The 19,766-nt window shown below is 34.0% G+C and overlaps 1 protein-coding gene across 1 annotated transcript in view; it reads left to right on the top strand.

Moving 5' to 3' along the window:
- The window catches only part of LOC145297760 (F-box only protein 22-like), a 48,253-nt gene that overhangs the window by 15,134 nt on the left and 13,353 nt on the right, over positions 1-19,766 (top strand). The window contains exons 3-4 of the mRNA XM_080144002.1: positions 397-595; positions 18,943-19,285. Of these exons, the coding sequence (XP_080000128.1) occupies positions 397-595; positions 18,943-19,285 (542 nt within the window). The remainder of the gene's footprint in view (positions 1-396; positions 596-18,942; positions 19,286-19,766) is intronic.

Below are 19,766 nucleotides of genomic sequence, written 5' to 3'. Positions count from 1 at the left end.
TTGCATTTTTAAAATTCACCAGCTATGACAATCAGGCTTTAGTGGGATGTATTCCAATTCCTGCTGAAGCTGTTCATTTGAACTATCAATATAGATGGACGATAAAACGCTTTAGGGTTTCTGCTAAAATCGTCATATTTTAAAAACCAAAGCACTTTATATCCTCAAACTACCACTGTTTTGTTCGGAAATTAACTTTTAAAACCAAATTTTCTTGTTGCGATGAATTAATTTAATTAAAACTTGTCATCCACTGACTGATGATTGGCTAATCACATTGGCTTTTTTTGGTTGCTTTTACCATAAATTGCCAAAAGATGCCAATACGATCATGGGCCAGGTTCTGGATCAGTATCAATTATTCATGATTTTGTGTATATTGTTGAATATTTTCAGGATGTTTGGTGTGAGCCAGCCTTCTTTTTGGGTTTCTGTTCAACGGTACTATTTGAAGAACCACTCAAAGTGCCCAACACCGACGTAACACGTTACCCTCGCAGGGCAAAATGTATGCGTGTGGATATTGGACCTTTCTTGAAAGAAATGTTGCCTGACGCGTGCAACTTTTTAGCAGTTTCAGCGGATGGTGTCATTGGTAAGTTATTACCACGTTTTTTAAAATGGATTGACCATAGTTGAGGATGACACAGTCTCTCTTTTCATTGGCTATTGGGGATAGCACCAGCTTTTTCCCTGGATTGCCCCACTTATTCATGATTCTTATGTTGAGCAGGGCTCTACGGACAAATTTATCTTCAGTTGACCTTTGTCAACTAAATATTTCCGTTTACTAGTCAAATAGAAAAGTTACTAGCCAAGCCCACATGATTTTTTTTTTTTTTTTTTTTTTTTTTTTTACACGGTGGTCACCACTTATCAAGGCCCGGAAGCCACTCAGGGATAAGGATTATTGCAAGTACAGTATGTTAGTGTGGAGATTTAATGAAGTGTTTACTTAAGGGGGCAGTTCATTAGGAATTTGTTTACGTTGGACTTGAAGACATCCAGGTTGTAGTCAGGTGGGAAGCAGGCAGACGGAACAGAGTTCCACAGGCGTGCAGTTCTAAGAAAGAAGCTTTGTTCATGGAATCTACGTTTTGATTTTTTTTTTTTTTTTTTTTTTTTTTTTTACAAAGGCATCACCACATTATCAAGGCCCAGAGGCCACTCAAGATAAGGGTTAAAGAGTGTACAGTAGAAATTGGTCAATATAGTAATCATTAGTAATGAAAATTTGGTAAATTTAATAACTTATATGGAACGGCTCATCAAGAACTTATTTACTTTAGACTTGAACACAACCATATTGTAGTCGGCCGGAAAGCAGGAAAACGGAAGACAATTCCATAGGCGTGCAGTTCTAAGAAAGAAGCTTTGTTCATGGAATCTACGTTTAGGTTTAGGCACAGATAAAGAGTGGGGGGAATTATTGATAGTGATTACAGCTAGACGAGTGTTTCTTGTGAAAGTTTGGCGAGGGGGGACCATAGATTGAAGCTCAGTTGAACACTTTCCATGAAAATAACGATACATCAGAGACAAACTTGCAACATCTCTTCTGAGAGATAGAGGTTGCAAGGAGGAGAAAAGGACATCTCCTACGAGGCTACGAAGTCTATTTTGAACTCTATCAAGGCAGGACAAGTCCTTTCTAGCAGCTCCTGCCCAGATGTGGCAACAGTATTCCATCCTTGGACGTACCTGGCTCTTATATAGGTAGAGAATAGCATCAGCAGTGAGATATCTACTGGATCGATAGAAAGATCGGACCATTTTTCCAGCGGCCTTGGCAACAGATTTGATATACGTGTTCCATTTAAGATCAGGAGTAATGGTCAAGCCCAGAAGCTTGTCAAAACTTGAGGCCTCCTGAAGACGAGAGCCATTCATTTCAATTGATGACAAATGTGAATTAGAATGTTGATGATGTAAAGAGAGAAGCTTGGTTTTAGATGCATTAAAAGTAACCAGCCACTCCTTTCCCCATTGTACTACGTGCTCAAGATCAGAGGAGAGAGAATTGGAGAGAACTTGGTCGTTTACTGTCTTAGATGTGGTACCATAAATGGTAGTGTCGTCAGCATAAATGTCTACAAATGATGTAAGGATATGATTTGGAAGATCATTAATGTAGATCAGGAAAAGAGTTGGGCCCAGGATGGATCCCTGAGGGACACCGGCATTAATACTGTGAGCTTCTGATTTTTGCCCCTCAACTACTACTCTTATGAACCTATCAGAAAGAAATGATTTAATAATTGAGAAGACTTTTCCAGCTATACCATAGCTAGCGATCTTATGAAGTAAACCTTTATGCCATACCCTATCAAAGGCTTTAGATATGTCAAGAGCAATTGCCCTAGAAAGATTGCCACCGTCGAGAGATTTGCTAATCCTATGCGATATAACTGTAAGGACATCTGCTGTAGATCTAGCAGAACGGAAACCATATTGAGTGTCACTAAGAAGGTTATTTTTGTTGAGATGTTTGATTACTTCTGTATTTAACACAGATTCTAGCAACTTACTCATGACGCACAGGAGACTTATTGGCCTGTACTGAGAGGGGGATGAGCGATCACCTGAATTCTTAAATACAGGGCATACTGATGAGATTTTCCAGGGAGATGGGAAACTATTCTCCTTAAGACACCGTTTAAACAGTTTTGTAAGTATGGGCGCTAATTCAGGTTGAAGTTTTTTGAGTACTATAATTGGAATACCATCAGGGCCAGTTGCTTTACTCGAATCAAGGTTTTTGATTAGCTTCGCAACATCACGTACAGATATACATATATCACATAGCGTGTTTTCTGATACAGGAGGAAATATTGGGGGTTGGCGGTCTTGGTCGCAAAGGGTAGAATTAGCTGCAAAGTTCTTGACAAAGAGTTTGGCTTTGTCTGATGCTGACGAGATTACCTCAGGTCCATTGATAATAGTTGGGATGGAGCACACGCTTCTGTTCAGGATTCTGTTTGCTATTTGCCAAAACTGGTGGGAACCAAGCCGCTACTCAGCTACTTTGGACTTAACAGATTGAGCATACAACACTCTTGCGTTCCTTATTACTTTCTTACAATGGTTGCTGGCAGTCCTGAAAACGGCTTTAGTTTCCATACATCTATTACGTTTGAAGCAGTGGAAAAAGTGATTTCTGTGCGCAATGGCAGCAGCACATTCTGGAGAGAACCATGGCTGGCTGTTAGGTTTTTGCTGAAACTTTTTCGAGGGTATGAAATGGTCAATACCTACAATTAACCATTCAGTTAGGTCTAATACTATAGAGGACACATCCTTTTTAAACATGGAATGCAGAGGTAGATCAGATATAAATGTACGGAAGCTATCCCAGTCAGCCTTAGTGTATCGATATACTGTACGATGAAGAGGTACGTCTGGGGACTTATTACATTTCATTTTTATCTTAATTGATACAACAGAGTGGTCGGAAGATCCAAGAGGCGACAGAACAGAAACTGAACATAGTTCAGGGCAAGTTGTGAGAAAAAGGTCTAGTAGGCTCGCATACTGGCCGTCATTATCGGGCACACGGGTACGTTCCTGAACAATCTGAGTGAGGTCATAGGCAATGGAGAAATCATGACAGAACCTCCCCTCATCATCGGTCTTGTTTGAGTGGGTCAACCATTCGACGTTGTGAACATTGAAGTCTCCACATATGTGAATGTTAGCTGAAGGATAAGTAGAAAGGACTTGGTCAATTTTCTCAGATATGCTTTGAAAGATAGTAACTCCGCTGTTGTGGGGGCGATAGAGAGTAAATATAAATGCAGTAGTGTGAGCTAAAGCAACCCGGAAGCACATATAGGGTAAGTTAGGATCTTCCCTGGAGATGTCCCTCCCACATGGAAAGCTATCTTTAATATAGGCACATATTCCATGCCCATGGCGATCTTGGGGGTCAGATTTAGAAGTTAAGTTAGAGTATCCTGAAATTGCAAACTCATCTAGGGAAATAGCCTGTCCAATGCCAGTTTCACTTAAAAATAAAAGGTCTGGTTTAGTCTCCTGTAATTGGGTTTCAACCTCTGGAAGGTTAGAACGAAGACCCCTGATGTTGGAGAAGGAGACATGGTAGTAGGGGTCTACGTTGGAAGTTGGAGAACCGGGTTTAATCGTGTATTTTTTCTTGAAACTTGTCATGATGAAATTTTGGAATTTGTGGACTAGGTCGACAGATTTACTTAGAGCAGGACAGAGAGGGGAAATTAAGAGAGAAAAAGAAACGAAGAATTTTTTTTTTTTATTTGTAGCTAATGATAAGGTAAAGCCGTAACAATTACCCACTAGTATGGCATCGAGAGGCCCCACCAGAAGCTACTGCATGGTCCAGAATCCATTCACCAAATGGCAATACAGCAGCTCCAGTACTTTGCACCTGCTGATAGGACAGTGGATTCAGCTAGACGGGTGTTTTTTGTGAAAAATTGGCGAGGGGGGACCAGAGATTGGAGTTCAGACGAGCACCTGCCATGGAAATAACGATAAAACAAGGATAGGCTCGCAACGTCTCTTCTGTGGGAGAGAGGTTGTAGGGAAGAGAAAAGGGGCATTCCTCACTAAGCCACAAAATCTATTTTATACTCTGTCAAGGTAGGATAGGCTGTTTTTAGCAGCTCCTGCCCAGATGATTTTTAGAATATGACATCTTCATTCTGTGACGAGTATGTATATCATAAAGATCTTTGTGTTTTTTTAATAGGTGTGATTCTAAATATACAACAAATTTTATGTTGATACTTGAAGTTATTATCATTCTAATTTCTTCAGATATTTTTAAACAGCCTTCATTAAAAAAAGTATATTGTTCTATTAAACTTTATTGTTTAAATAATTTAACTGTGTTCGTTGTATTTAAAAAAAAAAAAAACGTTGAAAAGATATTTTTCCCTCCGTAGTGAGCTTTGGAAGATTTTCAGTGAAAGAAATACAATCGTCAAAAGATAAGCATTTCATTATTTCTAGTCGCCACTTTGAAAAATCACTCGCAAATGCGACTGTTTCACTCGCAATGTAAAGCCCTGCTGAGGGTTTAGCAATGAGACATTATTTTGTAAAGTCTTTGGCGTGACTTGACCCGGGATTTATTTCCCTCCAATCAAAACATATTACCACTTGGATGCTAATTGGGACCAAGACAACTGGGACACTATATAGGGACTTGAGCAGCGTGATGTCCGTACACATTACTTTTAAACCTCATCATGTTAGTACAGTTAAAGAAGCAAGAAACTTGGAGAAAATTCCAAAGTCTAGGAGTTTGAGAAGAATAAAAGCTATTAGAGTAGAAGGCTTTCCAGCATTTAAGGACCTCAACAGTGAAGGGGTGGGATTTTTCTGCTTATCGGATTAGTCGGGAGTATGTACGTCAAGGGAACACAAGTGCTAGGAGTTCATAAGTGTGTATTCTGTTAACATACTTTTAAAAACAAGTATAGGGATGCAACATTGTGGTGATGGGACAGAAGGTAGAGCTTGATTGGCAGTGCGGAACTTATTAAATTTGCCTTTTTTTTGGGGGGGGGGGGCTTGTCGAAGAAACAGAGACTAGTGGCAGATGCACCAGTAATACTCCATGCATGGGTGACTAGTAGCTTTATAGAGATACAGGATATTCTTTGGTGTGAGTAATTTTCTACCAATTATCATTTGTTAAACTATTTTCTTTTATCTTATAAGATTTATTTTGTATCTTTGTATTTTTTTTATGTACTAGTAGGGGTACCTGGTGTTGCCCAGGTGTGGAGAGGTTTTATCATAAGGCTGTCGAGCGAGCGGAAAAAAAAAAAAAAAAAGAATTAGCCAACCCCCTTAAAAAAAATTAAAATAGGAGCGAGTACCCGTGCGAATGCTAAAAAAAAAATTAGCCGCAGTAGCCAGGCTCGAACCTGGAATGCTAAGAGAAAAAGGAGGTGAAAAAAAAAAGAAAACTCTTAGTCGCCGCGCCTACCACGACTTACGATGGCAAGGATGTTCAAAATAAGCTTAATCATTGCAAGGTATATGATGACTTTGCAAAAATGTTGACTCAAAAAGTGACCCAGTTGGCGACCCAAGAATTAATGTTTTTGACCAATTTTTGGATATTTGTTGCCTGAGAGACTGATCTTTCTAACTATATCAATTTTGTCAGTGTTGGTCACGTCAGTTGAAAGTTTTAGCAAAACGTAAAAACATACATACACACACACACACACACTAACAGACAGGTGAGATTTAACCCATTATTTGGTAACTTTATAAATAATATTAAGCAATATATATATATATATATATATATATATATATATATATATACTAGCTGAACGCCCGGCATTGCCTGGTCGTACAATACACTTAAATATGATAATTTATGCTGATTACGCATATATTTTTATAGAATCAATTTTCTATTGACTATTGTACTTTACGAACAATAATTTGCTTGGTGGATTAATTTGCAAATGAAAATGATAATATCGTTCATCAAATTCTGTCTGTATTTGCTTACAATATGACGTCAGCTGATATTTGGGCTTGACGATGAATGCCTTTGAAAAGTCCCTTCTGGTTAATGTTTAGTTTTAAAATATGTAAACGAAGAAATGATTTGCAGCGATTTTAAATGGTACCTCTTCTTTTATTGTAAACTGAATTCATTAATAAGAAAAAAAAAATAAAATGGTGCGGTACACCCGGGCTTGAACAGCGGGATAATTCGATCTGTAGTCGAACGCTATACCACTGAGCTATATCTCCACATGAATAGCAAGAATAGCACTCGTTTAAACTCTGTGGAATAAGGACTTTGCTATTATGTTTTTAGTAAAAAAAAAAAAAAAAAATAGTCTATAAGGGTAAAATTTTAGCTGGCATTAAAATGTAATCTAAAATTTACCTTCCGACAAAGGTCGTGGTTATGTCCACTCGTCACCATCTATTTTATAACATCTAAGAAAGATACAATTTTACCCATTTTTCTGTACTTGATTATTTTGGGTTATTCCCTAAGCTGGCGCTTCTACACTACTAGGACGAAATTTCAGAAATCGTAAAACTGAATTTCACATGAAAACAATGGCATCTATGTATTCCTCGTATTTTTAAGATGATTATATCCAAAAATTACGAAAATCGAAAAGGAAGAAAATTATTTATTAAAGAAAATTATTAATAAGAAAAGCATTAAAATAAAATGGTGAGCTACATCCGGGCTTGAACAGGGGATCATTCGATCTGTAGCCGAATGCTCTGCCACTTGGTTATATTTCCAGATGACAAGGAATCTGTTTTTTAAGATGTTGCAATATTTTTGACTCATAATGGGGGTATGCTCCCTCAAAGTTGGGATATTCTATTTATAAACGCTGCAGATAGGAACTGATGAATCAAATTAATTCACGTTCTGCTATCAACCAATCAGAAACTAGAATTGTTCCATAAAAATTAAATCTTTTAGCATCCCAGCACATATTTTTTTCGTGTCAACACGAGAAGGATCTTTTGTTTTTTGGCTGCGAAATTATAAAGTCAGGAACGTGTACAGAACAGCTTCCCACTGAAAATTCGTCTTCTCTAGAATTCCTACTCATTGGAAACTCTTCTGAAATGATTTGCTAAGATTTATTATTTCCCTTGGTTGGTGTAAGGTAAAATATTCCCCTGTAAAAATTCTTATTTTTTATCTATAGGAGATAAAACACTATTTTTAAGATCATGTTTTTTTTTTTTTTTTTGATACTTATCGTACAAAACATATTGAAGAACACTGCCAGACATATAAATTACCTTTGTGTGAAATTTGGAAAAGATAGGCTCAACCGCTTCGGAAACTATGAGGAAAGAACTCTTTCACACACACACATACACAGTGACTTTTATACAAAAGTGGAGATATACCATTTCATGTGTCTGCATAATATATTATAAGGAGATATATTTTATGTATTGATTTTCAGTATTTACTTCAACAGTGCTCAATATGTAAGTAGAGCTATGTAATTATTGAAATATATATGGCAATGAAGCTACACAGTCTTCTGCATTTCATACCCAAAGGTAATTGTCAGGCTAAATTGTATTCCCTCTGAGACCGAAACACGCAAGTCTCTGTAACTTAATTGTAATTAATGTTTTCATGACACACACACACACACACACACACACACACACACACACACACACACACACACACACACACACATAATGCTCTCTATCTTGGGTTGAGCATGTTGGGAAGTAATATACAAACTGCCATTAGTGTATTAAGCGATGCTCTTTGTGTGAACAAATTGAGCTTAGGCATTTGGACGATGTCAAAACATCGTTAATTCACTCCCCACACAGCAGCCATATAGCGGAATGATGAGAAGCTTGACTGTTTGGGCGGTCGGATTTCGATCCTGGCTTGAGGTAGTTGGCTGTCTAGCCGCACTAATGAGCTGTGATACAGCGAAACAGTACTGTATGTGGATGACTATAGTTTCATTGAACAGCAGAAATAATTCCTGTATGTTTCTCGTGTGATCCATCTTTTCCATTTGGCGGGCCAATGTTCAAATGTTCTGTTTGAGTGTAAAAAAAAATTTGCCATAGCCATGAACGTTTTCGATTTCCATGAGTCGTCTTTAAGCAAGTGATGAATTAAAAAGTTGCGTTTAGTGAATTTCTAACTGTCTCATATTGTAACCTGCGCCTCCCTATCATAGAAGCCCTACTCATTTGCATAAACAAACTAACCATCAATCAGGCTCAATATGAGTGCTTTTAAATGATTTTAATCAACTTTTTCAAGAAATTATAATTTGATTGTTTATAATTAATTTGCTACCATTGTTTGTTTTCAAAGATCTATGTGCCCACGTTAAAGATTCGGTGCTTATGCAGTTTAGCAAAGATATTAAAAACAAAGATAAAAAAATCTCTATGATCTATGTGCCTATTATGGAATGAAGTTCTCATAAAAAAAATTGCTTAATTTCATCATGTTTTTTTTTTTTTCTTTACAGAGGAAAATCAAATTTAAATGAGACTGATTGTCATGCAGCCATCTCGGCAATTTCAAGTTATAAAGAGTAGGGGGGGCACCAGGGAAGATAACTCCATCTAATTCTTGAAGTTTGCGAAAATTTGACAAGATTATTTTTACAGTTTTTAATAATTTTTGGTATTCCTTTTTTTCTTTGTTTTTTTTTTCTTTCTTTCAAAAAATCGTTTCAAAATTGATTAATAAAATTATTAGAACTTTATCTGCATTTTGACAAACTTCAAGAATTAGCTGGAGTGATCTCCCTTGGCGGCGACTCCTAAGATGGCTGCATCGCAATCAGTCGCCTTAAAATTCGATTTTCCTCTGTAAAAAAAAAAAAACGAAAAAAACTACTTAATCAAATTAAGGAAATTTTTTTTGTTAAATAAAAAAAATTCATGGTCACGAACATCAGTGATTTTTTTTATCTTTATTAAACTGCACAAGTTTTTTGTTTTTTTTAGATATAATGAAAATACAGTATAAAAGAATAAAATTGAAAAATAAGATTGTATCTCAAATTCAAGGGAGAAAACCACCATCAGATGCAACGTAAACAAATTGATGACGCATTCTTCTGTTGATCACACAATAAACTAGTTTAGCAGTCACAGGGTTAATCAAATTCATTCTTATGATTTTTTTTGTATTAAAAGAAGTACTGGGCCATCTGTTGCCAAAAAAAAAAAAAAAATCGATGTTGGGCTTATATAGTTTGTGATAACATTTTATATTTTTATTTTCTCCAATAAATTGTTAACTCATTAGAAATAATTTAAAAAATTTTGTGTTTTTAATTATACAATACAAAAGTTAAAGGATTTCTCAATATGATCTTTAACTTTGTATCAAATATTCAGAAATCGTGAAAACCTTTAAAGGCTGAGAAAAAAAAATGATATTTCTGATTCCGGAGTTAGTTTAAAGTGAACCCTTTGACTTTAGGGTTTGTGTTCCTTGATAGGGTTAATCAAATTCATTCCTATGATTTTGTTTGTATTAAAAGAAGTACTGGGCCATCTGTTACCCCAAAAAGTCGATGTTGGGCTTATATAGTTTGTGATAACATTCTATATTTCCTCTAATAAATTGTTAACTAATTAGAAATAAATATAAATTTCAAACAAAATAAATATCTGTTTATTTTGTAATAATGCATTGTTTTGGCTTCAAACGTATTTCATGCGTATTTATTTTATTCAAACTCAACCAGCGCTTCTATCAGGGAACACAAACCCTAACGTGAATTCCGCGTGACCAACGCACCGTTCCGACATTTGAAAAGACTAGCGTATAAACAACAAATGGACTTCTACTGGTTCTATGCTTGAACAACAACATGACAAAAAAAAAAAGAAAGACCTACTAATGATGAAGTATATCTTCGAAATATATTTATAAATTTTAATATAAATTCAAACAAAATAAATATCTGTTTATTTTATAATAATGCGTTGTTTTGGCTTCAAACGTATTTAATACATATTTATTTTATTCAAACCCTTCGAATTTTTACTCTGGAGTCAGTTAAAAAAAAACAAAACAAAAAACACCATTGATTTTTAACTCTGGAGCTATTATTTACTTGTTTCCTTGTGAGAGAAAAGTTTGATAGAAAATCGGTCTGTTTTTTTAATGTAGGGAAAACCAATTACTCAAAAAGGTGCTGGATTGAGACAAAAAATGTAAATTGCCTCAGTTAAGGACTTTGTGTTCATTGACTAAGTGCAGAAAAGATGAAATGTAGTATAAGAACAGATACTACACTTTCAATTATTTATTTGCACAAAATATAAAAATTTTAGTCAATGTAAGCTCTAACCATCTTATTGAACTCTGGAATGTTTCTATCGAACCCGAGAATTTGGATGGAATTTCGAATAGAACGCTTTATTTACTTCATGGGGTAGCATGCTCTCGTTCCATCAACCGTTACTGGATGACAGAATGAGAGCATGCTACTGAAGATGGTCAGAGGTTACATTGACCAAAATGTGAAAATAAAACTCAAGATGAGATCAATAGCTCGAAGAATCAAAATAATACGAATAAGCAATCCTCATCTCAAAAATTCAGCAAAGGAATAAATATTTATATTTGAACAAATTTGGCACAAGGCCATTCAAATGTGTGAAGAAAATTAGTGGTGTTGGTTATCTTTGGTCACAATTACTGAAAATGTCTCAACTACTTTTAACTAGAATCACCATAATACCACATTTACTCCATTTAAGATTTTCTCAAATAGTTACCCCCCCCCCCCTGAATTTTGATACTGAAATCATTTAATAAAAACAACTCCAACACCATGTTTCTTTTCTGGTGTTACCAGATCAGACTGCCTGAAGAGAGTGAATTCTCTGACCTAAAATGCACCAAATATTGGTGTTATTGTTTTTTTTTTCCATTCCCTTTGCAAAACTCAGTCATGTTCAAGGAAAACAAAAGCAAACTAAACAATTGTCCTCTACAAAACAACCAAACCAAACACCATAAACAAATATGTGAAGATAGACATAGAGAACTTAAAGCATGAAATCTTTTTCCAAAATAATAACCCGAGAACGGTTGATATATTGCAAAACCACCAAACCAAACTTAAAAAATTGAAAATCCCGAGGTGACAAGTCGTCTAGAAACAATCTGCCTCCTCAAATTATTTTTAAAAACTTTAATTCATAAATTATTGACTCCACACATCCGGTTGTTATCGCTTTTCTTTTTTTTCCACGGTGGTCACGACTTATCAAGGCCCGGAAGCCACTCAGGGATAAGGGTTATTGCAAGTAAGCTTTTGTGTGTGTATATAAAATATATATATAGATCTACTCTTATATAAAAGTCACTTAGTGTAAGTTCCTTTTTCATAGGTTCCGAAACAGCTGAGCCTATCTTTTGCAAATTTCACACCAAGCTAATTTATACATCTGGCAGTGTTCTTAGATGTGTTTTGTACAGAAATTCATCCGATAAGCATCAAAAATCAAAAAAACCCGATCTGAAAAATAGCTTTTCTCTCTTATAGATACAAAAGAGTAATTTTTACAGGGGAATATTTTAGTTACATTGGCAAAGGGAGATAATAAAATTTGAACAAATCACTTCTTAAAAAAGGAAAACAAAACAGATTTATTATAATCTGGAGATCTAGCTTAGTAGTAGAGCATTTGACTACAGACCGAAAAATCCCCGGTTCAAGCCCAGGTGTACCTTACCATTTTATTTTATTTTTTCTTATTAATAAGCGCAATTTATGATAAAAGAAGAGGTACCATTTAAAATCATTGCAAATCATTTCTTCTATAATAATAGATCTGCAGTCTGCATAAAAATCTCATGTTTAAGCGTATTGTGTGACCTAGCAATGCCGGGATACCAGCTAGTATTTATATATGGTAATCTCCAAAAATACCGTTAGGGCTTACAACATGGCCGCCAGAAGAGTCAACAAAAAACTGCGAATAAAATATATAAAACTCGTAATTTCTGTTTTTAAAGTGGGTTGTCAATTTTCTTTATGAAATATACTTCCAAAATAAACTATTACAGTCGTTTAAAACATAATAGAAGTATTATTTTTTATTTTTTAAAAACAATGTTTACAAAATGTCTATGACTGTAATAGTTTATTTTGGAAGTATATTTCATAAAGAAAATTGACAACCCACTTTAAAAACAGAAATTACGAGTTTTATATATTTTATTCGCAGTTTTTTGTTGACTCTTCTGGCGGCCATGTTGTAAGCCCTAACGGTATTTTTGGAGATTACCTTATATATATATATATATATATATATATATATACACACACAAGTAATTCCCCCCAAAAAGGAATCTCATTTTGAAGTTGGGGTTGGATCTAGCTGAGAGTACTCACCTACAATTTTATCAACAATTAATTTAAATATAACAGTTGCAAATATGCTTGAAATAATAAGTAAACTGTAGAATGCATTAGTAACATCTCTTATTGCAATGTATCTATGCAACCCCCCCCCAAAAAAAAAATGAAAATATTAAAGAAAATAAAGACGCAAACATCTTCAACAAGGTTCGCACAGGCGTTAAACGTCATTGAATTTTGACCTTCGCCTTGAAAAGACCCTACATCTGTTATTATCTTGAAAAATCCTTGAAAATATGGACAAAAATGTCTTGAAAATTCTATTCTTTATGTCCAGTAAAAATTTGTGTCAATATATTAACAATAAAATAAAAATAAATACTATCAAATGTCAAAATATTAAAAATAAAAATAAATACTATTAAATGTCAAAATATTAAAAATAAAAATAAATACTATTAAATGTCAAAATATTAAAAATAAAATAAAAATAAATACTATTAAATGTCAAAATATTAAAAATAAAATAAAAATAAATACTATTAAATGTCAAAATATTAAAAATAAAATAAAAATAAATACTATTAAATGCCAAAATATTAAAAATAAAATAAAAATAAATACTATTAAATGCCAAAATATTAAAAATAAAATAAAAATAAATACTATTAAATGTCAAAATATTAAAAATAAAATAAAAATAAATACTATTAAATGTCAAAATATTAAAAATAAAATAAAAATAAATACTATTAAATGTCAAAATATTAAAAATAAAATAAAAAATAAATACTATTAAATGTCAAAATATTAAAAATAAAATAAAAAATAAATACTATTAAATGTCAAAATATTAAAAATATAATAAAAATAAATACTATTAAATGTCAAAAAATAAAAAATAAAATAAAAAATAAATACTATTAAATGTAAAAATATTAAAAATAAAATAAAAATAAATACTATTAAATGTCAAAATATTAAAAATAAAATAAAAATAAATACTATTAAATGTCAAAATATTAAAAATAAAATAAAAATAAATACTATTAAATGTCAAAATATTAAAAATAAAATAAAAATAAATACTATTAAATGTCAAAATATTAAAAATGAAATAAAAATAAATACTATTAAATGTCAAAATATTAAAAATAAAATAAAAATAAATACTATTAAATGTCAAAATATTAAAAATAAAATAAAAATAAATACTATTAAATGTCAAAATATTAAAAATGAAATAAAAATAAATACTATTAAATGTCAAAATATTAAAAATGAAATAAAAATAAATACTGTTAAATGTCAAAATATTAAAAATGAAATAAAAATAAATACTATTAAATGTCAAAATATTAAAAATGAAATAAAAATAAATACTATTAAATGTCAAAATATTAAAAATGAAATAAAAATAAATACTATTAAATGTCAAAATATTAAAAATGAAATAAAAATAAATACTATTAAATGTCAAAATATTAAAAATAAAATAAAAATAAATACTATTAAATGTCAAAATATTAAAAATGAAATAAAAATAAATGCTATTAAATGTCAAAATATTAAAAATAAAAATAAATACTTTTAAATGTCAAAATATTAAAAATAAAATAAAAATAAATACTTTTAAATGTCAAAATATTAAAAATAAAATAAAAATAAATACTATTAAATTATTTTTTTAAGTATTAATAAAAGTTTCATTAAAATATTTTTTAAATATTGAAAATAAAATCGAAATGTATTGTTCTGAAATTGCTTCGTATTATTATGGATATAAGAATTATGTCCCTTAATCACGAAACTACCTGAAGTTTTCCATATAATAACATAGTTTTGTGATGAAAACATGTAACTTTTGTATCCACAATACTGAAAATTCCAAATTTAAAAGTAAAACGAACACAGCGTAGACCAATCTAATATAAGGAATATATACTGTAATTGATCTCGGTTGGCCAAGTACGAAGGGCGTGCAATAAGTAATGCCCCTGACCCACTTCCCATAGCAGTAGAGCAACGAAACTTGGCACAGTTATTAGTCTTTCTCTACATAAGAACCACCCAGAGTTTTGCATTTCTCCCATCGTTCCATGCAGCTCTGGAGACCGTTTTTGTAGAACACCCCAGGTTGGTCCTCCAACCACGACGTGACTTCAGAAATCAAGGCTGCATTATCTGGGAAACGCTTTCCTTTCAAAAACAAGTTCATGGCTGGGAAGAGATGAAAGTCAGAGGGTGCAAGGTCAGGAGAGTAGGGAGGATGGGGAGGATTTCATAACCACATGCCCGTGCTTCTGACCTGGCGACATGCGAGTTGTGGACCGGAGCGTTGTCCTGCAGGAGGAGGGTACCTTTGCTGATCTTGTCCCGCCTATTGATTTGATAGCTTCCCTTAATTTCCTCAAAAGTGAAGCATAATAGACTCCTGTAATTGTGGTACCCTTTGCCAGGAAATCTGTCATCACTACTCCGTCCTGGTCCCAGAAGACTGTGAGCATGACCTTACCAGCGGAGGGCTGCACCTTTGCCTACTTTGGAGGTGATGAGTCCAAGTGCTTCCACTGCATTGACTGGACTTTGGTCTCTGGATCATAGTGATGGACGCAGGTTTCATCCTGTGTAATCAGTCTTTTGAAAAACTTTGACTCATCTTCTTGCCACATCTCCAAATTCATCCTTGAGCACTCAACGCGTTCTCGCTTCTGGAATGGTGTGAGCAATCTGGAAATCCATCTGGCAGACACCTTATGCATATGCAAATGGTCATGAATGATAGTTTCCACAGACCCTGTACTAATCTTGACATCTTGGGCTATTTGGCGAATAGTAATGCGCCGATCTTCCAAAATGGCAGCCTCAACTTGACGGACAGATGCCTCATCAATGGCAGAAGGGGGGGGGGCGACCAGGTCTGGGAGCTGTTTTCACAGACTTCCGGCCATGTTTGAATTCACGATGCTAGTGTTTTACAAGGTCATATGATGGGGCATCATCACCATAAGTATCTTTCATTTCATTAAAAGTCTCCTGTAGTGTGCGCCCTTTCAAATAAAAAAACCAGATCACTGCTCGACATTCAAGTCTCCATTTCACACCTGACTCAGTTCAAACACCTGTAAAACAGAAATCACAATTAATTCAGAGCTATAATTTGCCACATATCCCGTAGAGATATAAATCATTACACATGCAAAATTTCAGTTAGATCAGACAACGGGAAGTGGATTAGAGGCATTACTTATTGCACGCCTCTCGTATAAGGTTTGTTGCACAGAGAACGTCATGTAAATAACTGTGCGATCTTTAAAACTACTTGATAAAATAAATGAAAAGGACTTTTCCTCTTGAAGATTATTAGTTTATTATATCATTGTTTATCAAATTTTGTTTTGAAAACTTGAGTTTGTCTTAAGATGGCCTTGAAAAACTTTGAAAAGCTTTGAAAATCTCTACGCACTCTGTTCAATATAGCCTAGAGGTAGCGGCTTTGATATCGCCAGTTTGTCTATATAGCATAAAAAGATGTTACATTTGGCCTTTTTTTTGCCAGTTTGTTTCTAAAATTGTGGCCTGGGTTTGTAAATTAGCCTTTTTTTTCTTGGAGAGATTGGCATCAAACAGTTGTTTTTGTTTGTCAGCCCCTATTGCAAAATGCATCGAGCGGAAGCGCTAATACAATGGTAAAAATAAACAACATTTTTTTATTCCACTTTGATGTAGGGGGCTACTGTCAGGGCCATAAGTCGCAGGGATACTATGTAGGGAGTTGAGCAGCAAGATGTCTGTCCACATTACATTTGAACTTCTGCATGTCGGTACAGTTAGGAAAGCAGGAACCCAAAAGGGAATTCTGAAGTCTAGCAGTTCTAGGGAAGAAACTATTAGAGTAGAAGGGATCTCTGTGTAGGGGTGGAACTTTGCTGCTTGTCGGGGGTATTTACGTCGAGAGGGTACAAGGGCTTGTAGTTTGTCAGAGCATCCACCATTAAAATACTTGTAGAACAGGCAGAGGGATGCAAAATTTCGTCGATGGGACAGATGTTGAAGCTTAGATTACTTTTCAGGACCTAACAGGTTGGTGATTCTCTTTTTAACCCTGTCCAGAAGTGAGAGACTAGATGCACCAGTCCAGATGTGACAACAATACTCCATACATAGGCGAACAATGACCTTAGAGATACACGATACTTTCAGGCGTAAGTAACTTTCTAGTATGGTAGAGAGAGAGAGAGAGAGCCCACCTCCTTCGCAGCAGCCACGGCAATGCTCTTGATATATGTTTCAACTCATGTTCTCTGTGAACAAGACTATGAAAATGCTGTTAACACAGCGTTCATAGTAAACCGAAATGGACATGCTGGTAACCGTGTTATTGTAAATGAAGTAAGTCTGTAATATTTGGTAAATGCGTATTCTAGAATGAAGGTTTATGTCTGAGTAGCAAATGAAATTGTCGTTGCAATCAAAAGTGAACAGGAAAAGGATCGTACATTACTTTTGATGCAAGTGAATCGTAGGGGAAAGGTAAAAGCACGTAATGACAAAACAAAATAATTGTGATGAATCCTGGTAAGCTTAGACTATCAAATATTTGTGGTGGTACTAACTGGGATAGTCAGAGTAGAAAATATTAAGTGGGTGAGTTATCCTCCTACTACTGTTCGCTGTAACTTGTTTTGAATGGTTACTCTCTTTGAAAATAATGTAACAGTTAATGAAATCGAATGATAATAGCTGGAAAACATGCATAGAGTACTGGCATGTAGTGTGACCATTTTTGAATTATGTGGAGACTGTAAAGGGGGGAAAAAATGTTCCTATTTTATTATATATTTTGTAAAGAGAGGAAAATGTTCGTATTTTATTATATATTTTGTAAGGAGAGGAAAATGTTCGTATTTTATTATATATTTTGTAAAGAGAGGAAAATGTTCGTATTTTATTATATATTTTGTAAAGAGAGGAAAATGTTCGTATTTTATTATATATTTTGTAAAGAGAGGAAAATGTTCGTATTTTATTATATATTTTGTAAAGAGAGGAAAATGTTCGTATTTTATTATATATTTTGTAAAGAGAGGAAAATGTTCGTATTTTATTATATATTTTGTAAAGAGAGGAAAATGTTCGTATTTTATTATATATTTTGTAAAGAGAGGAAAATGTTCGTATTTTATTATATATTTTGTAAAGAGAGGAAAATGTTCGTATTTTATTATATATTTTGTAAAGAGAGGAAAATGTTCGTATTTTATTATATATTTTGTAAAGAGAGGAAAATGTTCGTATTTTATTATATATTTTGTAAAGAGAGGAAAATGTTCTTATTGTATTATATATTTTGTAAAGAGAGGAAAATGTTCGTATTTTATTATATATTTTGTAAAGAGAAAAAAATGTTCCTATTTTATTATATATTTTGTAAAGAGAGGAAAATGTTCGTATTTTATTATATATTTTGTAAAGAGAGGAAAATGTTCCTATTTTATTATATACTAGCAGGGGTGCCCGGCGTTGCTCGGGTGTTTGGAGGTGTATGCTGTGCAAAAAAAGCAAAAAAACAAAAAAAATGGTTAATTTTTAAAAACTTTGACCCCTATTATGACCCCTTAAAATTTATAGTTTCGGGCTCAAATCACTTTATTAAGTTAGATCCAGGTTCAAGGAACCTATATCTAAAATTTCAAGTGTCTAGACCGAAAATTGTCGGAGTTTGGTAGAGTTCTTAAAGGTCAAATCGTTGAAATTTGACCCCTTAACAGCCAAATTTCTGGCTGACACCCGTCACATCGATTTTCCCAAATCTCAGTACCCAGTATTTCAAATTTCGAGTCTATAGACTAAAAATTGACAGAGTTATTGCGTAGGGAAATGTACACAGACAGACAGACACACAGACAAACAGACAGACACGTTCAATTTATAGAAATATATATTTTGTAAAGAGAGGAAAATGTCTGTATTTTATTATATATTTTGTAAAGAGAGGAAAATGTTCCTATTTTACTATATATAGATATATATATATATATATTTTTTTTTTCTTTTTCATTTTTAGGCACAAATGCACAGTCGACCCGATCACATGAAGTCGAGAGCAAAAAATCGCTGTCGTATTTGCTCATACCTAAATTGGAAGGTTTAGAGATCAACACTTTCACTATCGACAGCCACACATACACGTCAACTGTTGACAATCATTTTGAGCCGAGTGCTCTGTCAGAAATCAACGACATTCCAGGCGGCAAAGATGTCAAGGCTGTTTTGTTCTTTTGCAATGAACCGTTATGTCCGCCGGAAATTGGTTATTCCTTATTGCAGCATTACCACGATTCGATTGTAGCAGGGGGCTACGTTGACAATCTGATTTGCCCACAGAACTGTCTTAATGATCCAACGGGGTGAGTAGTAGTAGTAGTAGTCATATTTGGTTCAACGTCTGTTTTACATGTTGGCATGTGTTGGACAGCTTTTAGAAATTAACTTCCAAACTGATCTATTTCTTGACCCGTCTTTATTTATTCATTTTTTTTTTTTTGTGGAATGTCATCCTCGTCTGCATAATTATTGTTTCACCACGTTTCGGCCAACTCCTCCTCTGGCCTTCTTCAGGCAATTAACCGCGACGGGATAGGAATGCTGAGTCTTGCAACTGTATCCCCAGCAATTACTGCCTTCCATAGTTATTGTTGTCTTGCCACGTTTTGGTCAAGTAAGCCTCTGGCCGGCTTTGGGTAGGATTGAAACCACTATCTTCAGACAATGCTCACCTTGAAACCCTAATCAGGCAATGCTCACCTAGGACCGTAGAGCAGTGGATAAAGTTGAGTCTATTAAATTAGAGACTTGCTTTTGGACCCTGTCCATTAGAGAGAAATGCAT

The sequence above is a fragment of the Euprymna scolopes genome, chromosome 18, assembly GCF_053919585.1.
Source record: "Euprymna scolopes isolate OS-2025 chromosome 18, ASM5391958v1, whole genome shotgun sequence".
Lineage (NCBI taxonomy): Eukaryota > Metazoa > Mollusca > Cephalopoda > Sepiida > Sepiolidae > Euprymna > Euprymna scolopes.
The sequence above is the reverse complement of the archived record's forward strand: the minus strand, read 5'-3'. Positions and strand labels throughout refer to the sequence as shown.